Source organism: Rhipicephalus microplus, chromosome 4, assembly GCF_043290135.1.
Source record: "Rhipicephalus microplus isolate Deutch F79 chromosome 4, USDA_Rmic, whole genome shotgun sequence".
NCBI classification, from domain to species: domain Eukaryota; kingdom Metazoa; phylum Arthropoda; class Arachnida; order Ixodida; family Ixodidae; genus Rhipicephalus; species Rhipicephalus microplus.
In genome coordinates, this window is record NC_134703.1 from 155,000,219 (window position 1) to 155,017,791 (window position 17,573).

General features: G+C 43.9%; 1 protein-coding gene across 3 annotated transcripts in view; it reads right to left on the bottom strand.

Moving 5' to 3' along the window:
• Nucleotides 1-11,722: 11,722 nt before the first annotated feature.
• Nucleotides 11,723-17,573, bottom strand: part of LOC119185030 (protein maelstrom homolog) — an 86,150-nt gene continuing 80,299 nt past the window's right edge. For 2 of the 3 annotated variants that reach the window (XR_012895011.1, XR_012895010.1), the window contains exons 13-15: nucleotides 16,021-16,281; nucleotides 15,745-15,937; nucleotides 11,723-12,015 (exon numbers count right to left, since the gene is read on the bottom strand). Coding sequence is in view for 1 of the 3 variants with exons in the window: in XM_075893783.1 (XP_075749898.1) it covers nucleotides 11,993-12,015; nucleotides 16,021-16,281 (284 nt within the window). In the remaining 2 variants the exon portion in view is untranslated. The remainder of the gene's footprint in view (nucleotides 12,016-15,744; nucleotides 15,938-16,020; nucleotides 16,282-17,573) is intronic. The other variant, XM_075893783.1, reaches the window with a different exon arrangement.

Below are 17,573 nucleotides of genomic sequence, written 5' to 3' on the forward strand. Positions count from 1 at the left end.
GAAAGCCTAAGTTGAAAGGCTGGTTGTATGCCTCTTAGTTTGTACACGTGTGTTCTATTTTCTGCTTTTCTATCCTTGCTTTATATCTTTGAAAAGCTTGAGTATAGTGTGGTGAGCTAGGCACCTGCTCGTAGTGGGCACCGAGGCAGTTTGCCTGATCTTCCAGGCTGTCACCCTGTAAGTTAACGAGTGGGAGTGTATGTACTTGTCTTCCTGCTACCTTACGAACCATGTTCTAGACTTTAGCCTCTTGTGTATATGAATTGATCCCTGATAAGAACTTGTGCCAGCTTTCTCTTCTGGCCTGTTTGCGCGTTCTCCTGCCTTGAGATTTTATTTTCTTAAAGCTATCAAGATTTTCGGCTGTCGGTGAATTCCGAAACAACCTCCATGCCTTGTTCTGCTCCTTCCGCGCATTACGACAGTCGGTGTTTCACCATGGGATGCGTCGCTTGCCAGGCAGTCCAGATGTTTGCGGGATGCACTTGGCTGCTGCGTCAATAAGGAAAGCTGTGAAGTACTTCACAGCTTCATCTATGCTTAACCCACATATGTCTGTCCAATTTAAAAGAGTAGTGTTATAAAACTGTTCCCAGTCGGCTTTGTATGTCAGCCATTTGGGAAGTTGTGAATGACATTAGTACGATGTTGGTGTACTCAGAATGACAGGAAAATGGTCACTTCCGTATGGATTATTTATAATTTTCCATTGGAGAAGGGGTAGAAGTGAAGGAGATGCAATACTGAGGTCTATAGAGGAGTAAGTATTGTTTGCAAGGTTATAATATGTTGAGTCTTTCCTATTCAACAGGCAAGCACCTGATGAAAAGAGGAACTGTTCGATGAGACGACCTCGTGCATCCCATCGACAGTCACCCCATAAACTGCTGTGCGCATTCAGGTCCCCTAGAACCAGATAAGGTTCTGACTCATCTACTAAAGACTGGAAATCATGTTTTCCAGGCGGTGTTGCGGCGGTATGTATAGAGAGCAGATGGTGACGAGCTTATTCAATAGAACTGCTCGAATAGCCACTGCCTCTAGGGATGTTTGTAGTGGTAGATGACTACATGCTACTCCTCTATTAACAATAATGGCTACACCACCAGATGACGCCACAGCATCATCTCTGTCCTTTAGGAAGACAACACATTGACGCAAAAAAATTGTATTCTTGGATTTTAAGTGTGTTTCCTGTACACACAGCACTTTTGGAGAATGTTTGTGTAGAAGTTCTTGGACATCGTCGAGGTTTCGAAGTAGTCCTCCGACGTTCCATTGTATAATTTGTGTCTCCATTATGGGAGTAGAAAAGTGCTGTGTGTACAAAATGAGTGTGGCTGGTGTCTAAAGAGAGAAGTGACCTATCTTACAGAGCCTTCAGAAGGCCCTGTAGTTACCGTTTTGTCTTTTTTAGAGCGGTCGAGGGAACCCCGCCGCTCCTTTGGCGCAGTCTGCGCCGGTGCAGTTGATGTGTCCATCGCCTCAGGAGAGACGACAGACAATGTTGTTTTTGTTGTAGGCTTCGTCGTGACAAACGGAGCCTTCGACCCCACCGGGCTCGAGGTCGACGGGACCTCTTTAGTTTGTGTGGTGCCCTGGCTGCTGCCAAAGTTCACAGGGGCCTTCGGTGGGGCTGTATTCAAGAAGGGCTTGTGGCGTTTGCCTCGGCACGCTGGGCGTGGTCCAAGCCATTGCCGAAAACCGAAGTGGTGCTGACCCCCCTCGCACCACTTCGGCATACGATGGGTTCCCAGCAAAATGCGGGGAAACGCGCTGCCGCGCTTCACGAACTTATGTACAATTTAAACTTTGTAATTACAATTTCTTTTTCCCTTTTCCGGGCCACGCATGACCTGGAATATGCAGGATGGTCACCCTCACAGTTTGCGCAGTGGACTTGTAGCTGACAGTCATCGTCAGCGGTATGACCTTTGGTTCCGCATTTCGCGCAGGTAAGCTGTCCTCGGCAGCTCTGGGAGCCGTGCCCGAACCTCTGACACTTAAAGCAGCGCCGCGGGTTGGGTATGTATGGTCTGACTGGCAGTTTGAGATATCCTGTTGCTATTACAGTGGGGAGAGTGCTAGATGCGAAAGTGAGTATGATGTGTTTCGTTGGGATTTCTTTATTTTCTCTTCTTATTTTGATACGCTGCACCTGAATGACATTTTCTTCTTTCCAGCCTGTTAGAAGTTCATCATCAGAGAGGTCCATCAGGTATTTATTTGATACAACACCCTTCACGGTGTTCATGGTTCGATGCGGTGTGATTGTCATAGGCTGATCCCCAAATGATGTAAGTTTATGCAGTCTCTGGTACTGTGCGTGGTCTTTTATTTCGAGTAGCAGGACACCACTGGCGGTCTTTGTGGCTTTGTAGCCTGCGCCTAGCGTTTCTATAAGACATCTGGACACAAGAAAAAGTGAAATGCTTCTAGCTTTCTTTTCTGTACTTTCACAGTGGATGATGTGGTATTTCGGGAAGTTATCTTTCTTGTTTGGAAGAAATTCAAAAATTGCATCAGTGCGCCACCTCTTGGGGAGGCGATTGGTTGTGAGAGGGCTAGGAGTTCCCATGAATTTGGTAGCTTATTCGGCGGCCATGCCAGCCACCCACCACCGAGCCCAACAAGGGGACGCTGCGAGACGCGAAGGACACGCAAGCGCCAGCCGTACATGGCCGCTATAACCTAATATATCTACCCAAGGTTGGATATCTACACCAGGTTAACCCTTGCCGCCGAGAATTGTGGAAGTAAAAAGAAGTGAGGAGAGGACAGAAAAGATCAAAAGTAGTAGAAAAGACGAAGATGGAGAGAGAGAAGGAGACAGGAAGAGGCGACTGCCGATTTCCCCTGGGTGGGTCAGCCCAGGGGTGCCGTCTACGTGAAGCCGGGGCCAAAGGGGCCTCTGCCGGGGGGCCTTAAAGGTCCAATCACCCAGCGTCAGCTCAACCCCCACGATTCCATTTTCCCCGGACACGGCATAGCCACGCACGGCTAGGCGTGGGAGGGAGTCAAAACTCCCCCGTTAGCTTGGGTCCATGGTGTCGCTACACACCAAACGCCTACTAGCGCATGCGCCCCTGCGGGGAGCCAGTTTGTTTACAAACACCGAAACCGTCTATACACGTGCTGTCCCCGTGTTTGCTGGTCAAAACTGATGGTCCTTTTTTTACGCTATTGAACAAGTGTTGTGTGTATTAAAAATCACATGAAAGTGCGAGCACGTCAAAGAAGTTGTCTCTCGCTTGATATATATATATATATATATATATATATATATATATATATATATATATATATATATATATATATATATATATATATATATATATATATATATATATATATATATATATATATATATATATATATATATATATATAGTCTAGTAGATCCTCCGTGAGCGGTCACAACGTGGTTTATTTCGACGTTTCGGCCTAGAGTCTGGCCTTCATCAGGAATAAAGATACAGTTTGTCGGTGCTCAGCTTTATACAATCTCAAATCAAAGGGCAAGGAAAGAGGAAAAAAAAGGAAAGAAAAAAAAGAAAAAATAGAAAAATAATATACGGTGAACGCCCCTCGGGTGCCCCCCTTCCACTTTTTCCTCCACTTCCCCCCCATCTCTCTCCCCCCTCTCCCCTTCACCTTTCTGATGTCAGCGGTCTGTGTATGTTTCCGTTCACTAGCGCATTCCTCCCGATCAGACGGCCCCTCCCGGCACTGGCGGTTCGGTGTGGGGCAAAAAAGAGCTTTTCAGGAAGTCCTAAGCCTTTAACTACTCGGGGTCCCGTAAACAATTCGTCCTAGAAGGACGGGGGCCGCGTATTGTGGCAGAGGCTGGTCAGCGGGCATTTTAGGAAGTTCTAAGCCTTTAACTACTCCGCGCCCTGTCAACATTTCGTCGTAAAAATAGGGATGCCCCGTATTGCGGTAGGCTGTGCAAGCGCGTGCAATGCGAATTCCTGGCCCGCTTCTAAATTACGCGTGTCGTGGGGGCCTCCCGGCTGTGCACATGGTTGCTGTTGGGCATGTCGTGCATGGCACAATTGATTGGGTAGTAAAATAAAACAGAAAACAGACGACAGCTGCACTTAGGAAGAGTAGTTACACTTGGAATTGTTTTAGGTTGTCCAGTGCCCTTCGCAGCTGCAGTGCCGTGAACTCAGTTACTATTTTCATTGTTGCCGTTATTGTTTTCTAATGCTTTAATTGCTGCAAGTGTACCCGGATTCTCATTTATTCCTATATCGAGGGTGTTAAATCGGTGGATAAGGTATGACTCTCGTTGTTCACGTTCTCGATTTGATTTAAATCCTGTCTCTAAGAGCGTTACTGATAGTTTGTCGAATGCATGGTCGGGAAGATTGAGATGTTTTGATAGAGGTAGACTTGGGGCTGATTTCGCATGGGCTCTGTGATTATTGAAGCGAATCCTAAATGGTGTTTCTGTTTGTCCGATGTACTGCATACCACACACGTTGCATTCGAGTAGGTACACCACATTAGAGGAATCGCATGTTAGGTTTCCTCGTATGTTAATCGAAAACTTGGATTGCGTGCTGGTTGCTTTGTCTGTTTCTCGCATCGCCTTACATACAAGACATCGTGGCTTTAAGCAAGGGCGGCATGAATTATTGGGGGGTGATGTGTTCATTTGGGAGTGGACAAGGGTGTCTTTGAGGTTACGTGGTCGTCGGTAAACGACGCCTGGAGCGGATGGGAATGCGCGTTTCAGAAGTTCACTTTGTTCCAGAATGTTGTAATGTCGTTTAAGGATTTTGTTTACATTGGGGAACTTTGTACTGTAAGTCAAGCAGAGGTTTGTTCGTTGTGGGTCTTCTCGTGGTGGTCGCTTCATAAGTAAGTCTTCACGCTTTAGTTTTCTCGCTTTTTGAACAGCGTCATTAATTACATGTGGGGGGTATTTTTGTTGCTCGAGCATAAGTTTTAGCCTCTGTGAGCTCGTGTCAAAGTCAGCGTCTCTAGAGCAGATTCGCTTAAACCGGTGAGCCTGGCTGTATGGAATACTGTTTTTACAGTGGCGTGGGTGATCGCTTTGGTAATGAAGGTATTGTTGTCGATCCGTTGGTTTGCGATATAGGGTTGTAGAGAGCTTCTCTTCTTCTATCGTTATGTTAACATCAAGAAAATTTACGGTAACTTGCGAGTATGTGTGTGTGAAGTGTATGTTCGGATGTACAGCATTGTAAGTGTCTATAAAGCTGAGAAGTTCGTCCTCGCTGTGGGTCCAAATAAGAAAGATGTCGTCTATGTATCTTCTGTATAACATTGGTTTCAAGGAACTTTGTGTAAGAAATTCAGATTCTAGCTTTCCCATAAATATGTTGGCATAATTAGGTGCCATTTTGGTGCCCATAGCGGTCCCGCTGATTTGTCGAAAATACTCTTGGTTAAACTCGAATGAATTTAATTCGAGGACCATCCTCGTCAATGTTGCAATGGCAGAGAAATCTGGGGTGTTAGATTGTCTATGGTTTGTGTACATGTTTTGTAATGCAGCTATGCCGTCATCGTGAGGAATATTTGTATATAATGAAGATACATCAAGAGTAACCAAGTACGAGTTTTTCGGCACACAGATACCCGCAATGTCTCGAAGAAAATGTGTGGTGTCTTTTATGTACGACGCGAGGGTGCATGGAATGTGGCTTATTAGTTTGTCCACGTACCCTGATATGGGTTCAGTTATTGTACCGATGCCTGATATGATTGGTCGACCTGGGTTACCGGGTTTATGAATTTTTGGGAGGATGTAGAAGCGACCTGGACGAGGGTATGCTGCTTGCATCAGTTTGTGGTCAGTGTTGGTTATCTTTTCTGCGTCCAACAGTTTCTTTAGTTCTGTTGATACGATACGTTTGTATTCGTCTGTCGGATCACCTGGGAGGCGTTCGTAAAATCTTGAGTCGTCTAGTTGGCGGTATGCTTCTTGTAGGTAGTTGGTTGTATTAAGGACTACAATTGCTCCTCCTTTGTCAGCGGGTTTTATTGTTATGTCTGTCCTAGATGCCAAATTTTTCATACTTATTTTTTCAGATTTGGTCAAGTTTTCTCGGTTTCCTTTCTGTCTGTGGTATTCGTGTACTATATCTTTCTGTACTGCGGTGATATAAAGGTCCAAGCACTTGTCTCGATTACTGTTCGGTGTCCAATCATTTGATTTACGACGGTGAATTGTTTCGTGGTTAGAAGGCCTATCTAAGAAATATTCGCGCAACCTTAAGCTTCGAGCGAAGTTGTCGAGGTCTCGGAGTAAGTGGAATTCATCGAAAAATTTTGTGGTCGGGCGGAAGCTTAGTCCCTTAGATAGCAGTTTTACTTCGTCAGGTGACAAGCTCGTGTCCGATAAGTTTACAACCACAGTGTCACACGGTGTGTTCCTAGATGGGTGCTCGTTTGTACCATTAGTGTTTTCCTGGGTGGTGGTGTTGTAATGATAAGGCACTGTATCAGGGATCGCGGGTTTGGGCACATGGTCTCTTTCGAGTTTATGAATTTTTGTAGTCCTGATGTCTTGATATTTATTCTGCTCAAATTCTGTTAATCGCGTGATTTCTTCGTTCGATAAAGTGTTGTGGCGGAGAATGGTGTTGGTCATAGCGACCAGTTTCTTTACCTGCTTGTCACTATGACTAAGAGCAATTTCTGTTAATTTAAGAGATGCCTCAAGGAGGACGTTTTTCCATGTTATTCGGTCGTGTTTATCTAGATTTGTAGCGGCTGGTGTGAGGGAGAGTGTCATACCCTTGGGGGCTATTCTAGCACGAAGGTACACTTGCAATGTTGATTTATGCATTTCATGTCTAATTCGTTTGTCAGCAAGTTTTCGTACTTTAAGAAAAGTGGCACTGCAACTGGGAAGTGATGAGCTGGACTTACATTTCAGAAGTCAATCTTCTTTTGGGTGCGGGGATGGCACTGATGAGGTGCGCAGGTTGTAGTTATGTCCGGCAGGCCTTCGTCGTTGTGGGAGAATTTCGGCGTTGGGCTCCCGGCGAACGTGTTCGTTGGCAGTTCCGGGGTCCGTAATAGGGGGACGCGGTTCCGTAGTTCGGCAGGCTTCCCTTTGAGGAGTGGTGTAGTGGTGCTGTATATATATATATATATATATATATATATATATATATATATATATATATATATATATATATATATATATATATATATATATATATATATATATATATATATATATATATTGTGGGGTCTCGAATTGGTGAGCGACACGCTGTTGGAGTGAACGGACACAGTAGACGCGGTCGGAACAAACCAAACGAAACACACATTTATTTAACTAATTTAGAACGACGATATCGTCAGCCGAATGATTATAACATCAATCGTGATCAACTTGCAAGGACATCCTTACACAATATTAACATACACTCCAAAACTTGACAAACCCAATAACACACCAAAGTCGGCGTCGCCAACGCTTGAATTACCACGAGGGCTCCCGGCACGCAACCCGCGGTGCCACGCACTGGGGACCCACGCTAGAGACAACCGTTCGCGGCAACCGCCACACGCAGAAGAAAGCAGCTTATTTCTCACTCGCCGCCACCAAGGCTTGTTGCCGCCGGCGCTATACCACGACGATGATGATAGTGGTGATCAACGCTCCCGAACACACCACCTACCACCCTGTAGTTGTAACCCGCTATGCGGCTTTTGGGCGAGACACGTGCGCCATGCAGCGCAATCAACTTTACAGGGGGGTGTCAGAACCCCCCCCCCCCCCCCCCCCCAATATATATATATATGAGAAAAGTGTATACTTAAGGGCTCTTTTTTCCATGTTTGACACAATAATTATGAGATCTAACAGACAATGATGCTAAGGAAAGTATATAGGAAGTTATTAGGCCAAATTGTAATGTAAATGTAACGAAAGTTGGGTGAAAAGGCAACTTGTCATGCGCAGGAACTGAAAAGTTATCTTTTCACCCACTTTTCTTTCTTGACATATACATTACCATTCCACCTAATAACTTCCCCTATACTTTCTTTAGCATTATTGTCTGTTAGATTGCATAATTGAATATATATATATATATATATATATATATATATATATATATATATATATATATATATATATATATATATGATGAGTACCATTAGTGTTAGCCCTCCCCCCCCCACTCGCGAAATAGTTCATACGTTACTGATTCAAGGCGAGCCCATCGCAAAGTAATGGCATGAAAGCAAGGTGATTCCTATGCCCAATAGGGGTGGGGATTCCAGGAACATCGCAGACTACAGGCCAATAACAGTCCATTACGTATCGCTTGTTCACGGATATGATGAAAGAATGGATGAGTGGCTGGGGGGAAACCAAAAAACTGAGCTTCAGAATGACTTCAGACCGGGCAGCCGGCTGGATGACAATGTTTTCGTCGTCACGCACTGGGCTGAAGTAGCCCGAAAAAAGAGGAGGCCAGTGTTGTGCTGCTCTCTGGATCTAGAAAAGTGCTACGTACAATGTGCCGCATAGCAATCTCTTCGCATGCCCATCTGACCTTGGACCACCACAAGTGCTAATCTACACTATATGGCGGATGTACAAGGACAATGTAGTGGGTGTGCAGTTGGGAGCCATAATCACTGGCCCAATTCATGTAAACAAAGGTCTGAGACAGGACTGCCGACTGTTGCCATTGCTGTACATTCTGTACGCATCAAGGATAGAGCGGCAGAATTTCAGGGCGGCAGCTGTCGTAGTAATGATGTATGACGGCGACTGTCGTATGACCAAATGTCATACAAGAGCCAATGGGAAACTAATCTTTTCAAATATTGCTCCTTTCCACGCAGCATAACAGATTGAAACAACCTAAGTTTTTCACATTTGTCTAGTGCATATTTTTCAGAAAGTGTTGCTATTTGGCTTGACTGTCATTCATTTGCTATTTTTATACATTCATTAAATGATTATTTCGTCTTGTCTCATCAACGATTGCTTCAAACAGTTACATTTCCAAGCATAGAATTTCCTATAAATACACAAGGGGGAACTCTTGTGCTAGTGTCTAGGGGAGCTGCAACGTATGGCGTTTCAGCGAGCATGGAATGATAGGTACTACATAGATTTGCCTAATCTTCGTACTTTCGGCTCAGTTTGGCTTCGCGTGGCTTGGAGCTGCTGTATTATGAAACAACAAACAGCAAATGTCCGGCAGTTGCACTTCATTGCCCTAACCTTTAGGCTCACCAATTAAAACCGGGTAATGTAGTTCAAAATGGTTTGTTCTTTTATTCTAAATAAAAACAAAACACAGTAATAAACAAAACCACAAATGTGTTTAAAGCCCGCAAGCACAAAGACTAGGCAAATCCATGTACTACCCATCATTCTTATGGTCGCTGAATGATTGAAGTGCCAGAGTGCCCTCTAAATAATTTTAGAAAGATATGTTTTTAGGAGCCACCTCGGCCAAGTTTTTACGCTCGCGCCTTGTCCATCGGCGGCATCCGGCATGTACATCAGTGCTGCCAGTATACGATTCTCCGGTTGCGACTCAAAGGTGCCTTTCTGGCGATTCCAACAATGATAACTGGATCGCACGCTCGCCTCTTTGCGACTACCTTGACTTCGTTGTCTTAGGTAGGCACAGCAGTACGTGACAAGTTCCTACGCTGAGTGTTACGCACGGGTACCGATATCCTCCCAAGCCCCCTCACCTGCCTGCTCTCAACGCCGTTGAAGAGCGCCTGATAGCTCCACGTTTGCCATTTATGAGTGTTATACATTTGACTCACAGCAGCGGCCAGTACGGCATAAAAAGGAGGGTGGTTAACATGCCTATCAACGTGGCCAACACTGTGCAGTGCCGGCCGTAGAACGTTTCCAACAACGCTGCCTTCGACACACACACATCATGCGCCGGCTTGTTAACAAGCCTTCCTACAGAAAAGATCTCACTATGAAACGCCTTATGTACCTCCGAGCAAGCTCCCCTAACATTGTTGACCGGATGTGGCAGGGATTTTCTTTCATCTGTACATGTGCAACTACGTATGAGACGCTCCTGTCAACGTGACTTTAATTTGATGTTGAAACTTTGCATTTATTTCACTGAGTTGGTACTTTTTTTATGTACATTTATTAGTACTAGTTCTTGCTAAATGTGTGTTCTTGACACTTCACAATTTTTGTTTGCGCTGTCTAATTGCATTTCTTTGTACATTCGCCCCTTGCCTGAGCCCAATTTCGGGCCAGTAGTATTGAGAAATAAAAAACATTCACAAACTTTATTGCATCTGTGTACAGGCTGCACTTGCGATTAATAGCACGCATGAAACACATAGCTAACACACATGCATTAACGAACACAAAAGAACTACGTCTCTCTAATTATTGTCTTGACCAGTGACGTGACTGCAGTCACCTGCTTGTTGCATTCATCAGTGTTTCGGCTTCACCGCTGATTTTGGTCTAATTTCACACCACGATTACTACAGGCCATTTTCTTCGAGTCTGAAAGCTGCGATGGGTTACAAGTCCACTTCCAGGCCGGAATCGCACTTGTACCTATGCAACCAGTAGGTGCCTGGCGGCTGCAACTCTCTGCCTGCTACAGCAGTGGAGGATGCTCAACTATTTCACCAAGGCTGTGGTGGGCTAAGGTACAGCCAGAAGCCTTTGCCGCTTTATGGGGCTACCTCTTGAGACGAGTACCCAGAAACAACTTAGCGCCAAGTCTGTGTATTACTCTACCCATTGGGAAAAACTGGTGGGTTCCTGGTCAGCAATGGGAATCAAACTCGGTACCTCCTGCATTAGAAGCGGATGCTCGAACCATGTAGTCACCGCTGCGGTAAAATTACCGTGGAGCAAATGAAAATCACACTGTTGAATTAACATTATTCTTATTCTGAACTATATAAACGTGTTATGAAGAATAAATGGCATCATATATTGAGGCCCACTACTCACATACATGCATGCCAGCGTTTGTTTCTAGTGTATCATTAACTTTGGGGGGCCTGCAGCCTTCAAAACTCTGTAGGCCCGAGTGCTCAGATTTGGATGCCTGTTAAAGAACCCCAGGTAGTCGAAATTTCTGGAGCTCTTCCCTATGGCATGTCTCATAGTCATATGGTGATTGTAGGACGTTGAACCCCAAATATCAATTAATCAATCAAAGAGTTAAGCAGCAAAATCTTCTAGAGCACCTGTAGTGTCACTTTTACTTAACAAATATAGTGCCACCGTGGCCGAGACTTGGCAAATAAATAAGTGCTCACTTAGAGTGATATTTCTCCCCAGGTGAATCAGTCACTGTTAAAAGCTCCATGAACTTATTCCCTGAAATCACCCGTCAGAAATGTGAAGTAGCGCCTAGTTCATGCTAATGAGTCTAGAGGTAGCTTTTTTTGGTTTCTGCTCACGCAAGTGTGGCGCAATGTTAGTACATTTTAGAGCTCACCCACCAGTTCAAACTTCACTTAATTCCAACAATTTTATAGTCCTTCCCCCCCCCCCCGTGTTTGAATCAACGAGCTTTGACTGCATAGCCACACTAGATGGCTTTGTCTTAGCCGTCCAGTGTTGTTCCATCAATTTTATCCTGTACTAGGCTGGCACTGAAGGTGTGACTCACGATTGGCCCTCCCCTCCACTGCGAGGGCCTCCCTAGATCACCGTCTCCCCAATAAGGGTAAGCCACACTATACAAGAGCACAACAGATGCCTAAAACAGAGAAATTTATTTCACAGAACACAAAAAGTCAGCACTTTTGACAGGAGTAAAAACAATAATGTCTAGGGTAGCATTAAAAAAAAAAGCGGCATGCTAGCCACAGTGTCAATAAATCCATCACAGTCTTCAGTCAAGGTACGCTGGAGCAGTTGGGTAACGTTTAAAAAAAAAAAAGTGGCATGCTTGCCACAGTGTCAAGAGTTCCATCACAGTTTTCAGTCAATAAGGAAGGCACTCTGGAGCTGTTGCTGGAAGTTTTCAAAAATTGCCTCTTCCCATGCCTGAAAAAAAAAAAAAAAAAGACTGCACACCACAAAACGTTTCTTCCAGCTTTTCTTTCTTTTCAGTGACATACTGTTATACTTAGACACTCATGTTGCACAACATCTTATCGATTAGTTGAACAGCGATTGTGTTCATAAGAGAAAAATCAATGACACTGAATATGGGGCACTTTGCTGCAATCAGTAGCACATCAGGAGCACCAGACCCAAAGAATGATGCCCCTCCATGCATTGTATCATACTGTAGATTATATTCACTGGCAGTCTGAGTTGCAAAGAAGCCAACGTGTAAGCAACGAGTGCAGAGAGATTGTCGCCCCGTGAAATGGGAATTTGTCAGTCAACTGCAACTGATTCGGCTCATTTGGCTGCAAGAATGAAGTCAAGGGGCCATACCGAATGACCAACATTCAAAGGAACAATGACAGGAGTGAAAGTGGACCTCAGTGTTTAGGAGCAGCTCAAGGAAATTGCAGTTTATACGCAGCCTGGCACAGCAGGTAAGATTGGCACAGAACGGCGCAATCTGTGCAGCACTTCCACCCCCCGACTTTAAGTCCAACCCTGCACCGTTGTTCACCACAATTTACACACACAAACTCTTTGATGCCTACACCATACGGAAATTGAGTTGCTGTAGCCTGCAGTTTTAGGAATCAGGCTTGTGCAAATATACGAATGTTTCAAATATTTGAACGACTAGTACAGTACTCGAATTCTCCTCTATTCATTTACCTTATTAAAAATTTCAAGAATTCTAAATGAACGAATAACTGTACGTTACATCCCCAAGTAATCCCTCAGCAGAAGGTTACTAAGCCATGAAAACGCCTATTGCAAGGAAATCGCACTGCCGCGAATTCCCCCTTTGAGGTTAAATGAACACATTACCCTCACATTGATTCATCATGCAATTTCATCCGTTTAAAGGGGTATGGTAGGGTAAACGGTATATGACAGTTTCTACTTAATATTTAAGAAACTGCTACAAGTGTTCACGCAAAATTTCACGAGCTCACAAAGAATGCCACTGGTCATCACGTGACACCCTTTTTTAAGCATAGATTGCCTGTCCTTCTTATGGTCCACTCCCAAATTTTAAAGTGGTTCGTTCACTTATTGAACGTACCCTTTCTCTGCAACCACCGAAATGAATGTGCAAAATGATATTCAGCCGTGATGTTGTAGAGGCTCATATCTGAACTGAAAAAATAGGACATCCTTCGTGGAGTTCTTGTGAAAAAAAAAATTGAAAATAAACTTACTTCATGCACAAAGCCACAGAGGGTGCATATTGCTGTTTGATTTTTTTTTTTACAGCTTTGCTTTTTATAAAATCAGCAATTTTTTTAGTTCAGTTTGTTTTCAACTTGTTGAAGCTTATGCACGCGAATTTCATAGAAATCGATTCAATAGCTTTTTGGAAAAGATACATTGATTTTGAAAAATTCATAAAAAAAAGCCATTAAAGAAAAACGAAGTTTTATGTGTGCATACTGCTTACGCCAGAGGGCGCGCGGCGCACTTTGGTGCAGCATTTAAACCACCTAAAGCGATTGCTCGACGTTGGGCTTTCACGAGTTTCTTTCTCAGAGGGCAGTTGATTTTTCGGTGTCAAAATTGCAACTTCAGTTTTATGGGGGTTCACACTACCATTGCTAGAGAAAAAATTCCCTCCAATAAAATAACGAACACAGGAAACGAAAAAGGAGACTGGAAAGCGGCTAGACTTGAGCACCTTCAAAATAGAAACATTGAAAAAGGCCCACTATATACGAAAGATATTCTCATAACGCTCATTGTTGGGATAGTTGGTGCATTTCTAGCTTCTTTCCAGCACCAACTCCCAACAATGCTTCATATTACAATACACTGCCATACCACCTTTAAAGCTTGTTATACCAGCTTATATGCTTTAGGTATAGTAAATTTGACAACTTATATGTTGCAGGTTATCGCTTGCATCTTACAGTAAATCAAATCCTGCTACTATTTTATATTCTTCTCACTTGCTTTGAGCCTCCAAAAAAATGGCCTTTGCACATGCCTCGTTTAAATTAAAAAAAAAAATTGTGTAGGTTAGTTGGGTCATGACAAATATACCCATTATTCTTCATATTATGCGATAACTTGAATTAGATTCAAAAGTACTCAAACCAAATCGCTGTTAGCTTCAAACCTGAAATTCCCTGTTCGCACAAGCCTACTTAGAATACATTAGAGAGACCCCGCAGCTCTCTCTGAAGGTGGTAAGTGCTAACGTGTACACGATACAAGGCAATCCTTCAATAAATGTCGAACCCAAGAAAACTGTACTATGCCTGTTGTGCAACGTCCCTGTAACTATCGCCTCAAGCTTTGTCAACACACCTGTGAAAATTTCCGTGATCAAACTGTGCACGGTGGTGCCCCGCTGGATGAGTGTGTTAAAAGTGTCACATGTACACTCAAACCTTCATATAACGAAACTGAAACAGGACATAACGAAATACCTCTTATAGCAAAGTAGAACAAGTCTCACAATATATTGGAAAGAATAAACCTCTATAACAAATTTTCAGATATAACAAACTTATTCCTGTGTGAGATGCAACTATAAGGTTTGAGTGTAAATTAGTTTCCCGAACAGCCATAAAAGTGTCTGTAACAGTAACGATGTTCACGCTTTTGCATTTGAAAGCTACAAGATACCTTTGAATGAAGCCCCGACTAAACAATAGTGAGAAAACAAATGTGTGAACACAAGAATGGACAAAACTACTAGACAATGCAGGTAACAAACACTTTCAAATTCACTCTCAAATCACCAGACTATTCAATTACTTTGCGGTGAACCCAGAAAGTGATACACTGTAGACTACCAGTAAGAGGAACTTGAAGGAACCAGAAAATATTTTCCATTTAAGGGGTGGGAGTGGCAATGAAAAATATTTTTGGTATTTATGAAGGTCAAGTGATGAAATTTGGCATGCAGATGCAATTTGTTAAGCTGATATCATAACTGAAATCAATTTTGAGGTATCTAATGTAGTTTTTGAGTTACAATGCTTGATAGACTCTCACTCCCATTCCGAAATTAATTAATTAGACATAAGTACATCAGTTTTTTTCTATAAGAACATTCACAAGGGTCTATTCTGTGCCGTAATGCTATTGGTTCATTTTCTAATATTCAAGTAAGCACGCAGAAAAGTTCTTGAAATGTCCTGGGCACGCTGTCTTACTAACAACTTTTACAAAAAGCCGATTATAAAAATCTGTATGATGTCCACACTAATATGGACAGCTTTACGGCACTCACCCATTTCTCAGGATTTAAGTGCAAAAAATAGAACGGCTATATCTTCATTTCTTGGAAAGACACTAACTGCTCAAGAAATGAAAGTTCAGAAAATGTACCTCGAAGAAATTTTGAAGCTAGAAGCTAAGAAAGGGAGCTGGCTTTCTTTTTCATTGGAGAAATGCAGCTTTGTGGCTATCTTGAGCTCCAACCTGTTCTCTTTACAATGGTGCCAAAATGGTGGCACTGTGCTAAGAAAAAGCTACAGGTTTGCATTTTCTAAAGCCCAATTTTCTCATAGCTTTAGATGATAGCCGACCAGCAAAACGCTTTTTTCTCAGCTTCTACTACTTATTTTGGCCTAATATTTCATCGCAATGCAGAACATGGTCGCAGGATTGCAGAAATAAATAAATTCAAGAACTGAACATTTCGACCAAATTTACCATTTCCAATGCCAGGAGATGAAGATGGGTGCAGAACACTTGGACCAAACATAGCAGAGGCAGTTGTCCCGTTTAAGCAGTAGTTCCGTTCAACAGATTTCTGTTTACTGAAGGGTCTACTGTACAAACAAAAGCCAAGTAGTACTACACGATGGCAAGCTCACATAAGGGCAGACACCACAGGACAAACATACTGAAACAAAGGGCACCAGAAGACTAAATTATCCAGTGCACATCAGAAAGTCTACTGCCTTTCTGGTGAAGAGCCCCACCCACCTTTGCCACCAACAGGGTCATCCGATGGCTTTCGAATCTTGATGTAGGCTGGCTCGGTGCGGGGCTGTCTCGGCATCTGGAAAAAGGAGTTGCCGCCTGGAGACTGCACATGGCTTGGTCCGGCCACTGGCGCGCCCCGACCAATGCCTTGCTCCGTCGGTGCTAACGTTGTAAACTGGGCCGCTAGCGAACTGGCAACACTGCGGCGAGCTGCAGCGGCTCCTGTAGTCTTTGGCCTGGCACCACTTGATATGCTGCACTCTGCACATATTTCATTCATTTACCTACGGTGTAATGAATCTGACTAGTATTAACACTCAGGAGAGAAACTGCCTAGTTCTTCCACCATGATCAGTTATGAGAGCACTAACTAAAGGCAAGGTGACAAGCATAACATCTGGGGTTTTTCATACCAAAACCAGGTTACGATTATGAGGAGCGCTAGTAGTGAAAGACTTCTTTGAAAATTTCTACCATCTTGATTAGGTTAGGCTAGGTTAGGCTAGGTCTCTTGTTAAATAGAGGCGTCGGGGCCTTCTGCTGCTTGCAGCTGCTGTCGTAGTCGCTACTGCTACAGTATATTCTTATGAGAGCAGGACGATGCCACTCTTTCCAGGACACTGCTACCTGGGACCAGGCAACTGGCTGCATAACGGAGAGTCTATAGACGAAGAAGACCGAATCGCATAACGCCACGGCGAAGCCTACTGTCATGCATAAAGTGACGCAGACGTGTTTGATGTGGATCGCCAATTGACCAAGGAGTTCTTCAAGGACTTTGTCTCTACAGACAACTGGCATTCTGCCTTGGGAGCTGCCGGCTTGGGTACGAGAAATCTCGTGGAAGAAAAGGTGCTAGGACGCAGGCCTTTCTAGAATGCCAGCCGGACGCGGAAACATGTTAATCAAGAGCAACCAGATTCATCATCAGCAAAGCAACAACACGAGGATACAACAGATGGTGGCAACGATGACGAAGAGATGCCCGAAACCGCGCAAGCAGACCCCCCCGTCAGAAGGAGCAGGCATTCAAAGTAACCATCCGAATGCGTTCCAACAAATTCTACAAGTACCTCGCAACCACAGAGTGCTCACAGTGTTCAATGACAGCAAAATTCTTACCACCTGGGGCTACGCCATGCTGAAGACATCCCTCAAGTACAAGGGCGAAAAGACCTCCCCCAGCATTGCAACTAGCATGTCACGCCTCACTGTAGACCGCCCCTACTTATACATACCACACGGCACTTTACTCGACTTGCCAGTTCACTCAAAAGCTGTCGAATGCTCCGTAAAAATAACTCCACACGACCTAAGAACACCACGGAAAGCTGGCTTTTCACTAGTACAACCTGTATATTCTGATATGCCCATGTATTGTGTATGATCAGTAGGCCTCAACCACAGTATGGACACTGGTTTATGGCGCATCACCCACGGCACAACCCACAATGCAATGAAGCCACAAACCGTACTGTATTTACTCGCATAACCCTCGCACTTTTTTCGACGGAAAACCGATGCAAAGTTGGGGTGTGTGAGAATTACGCGGG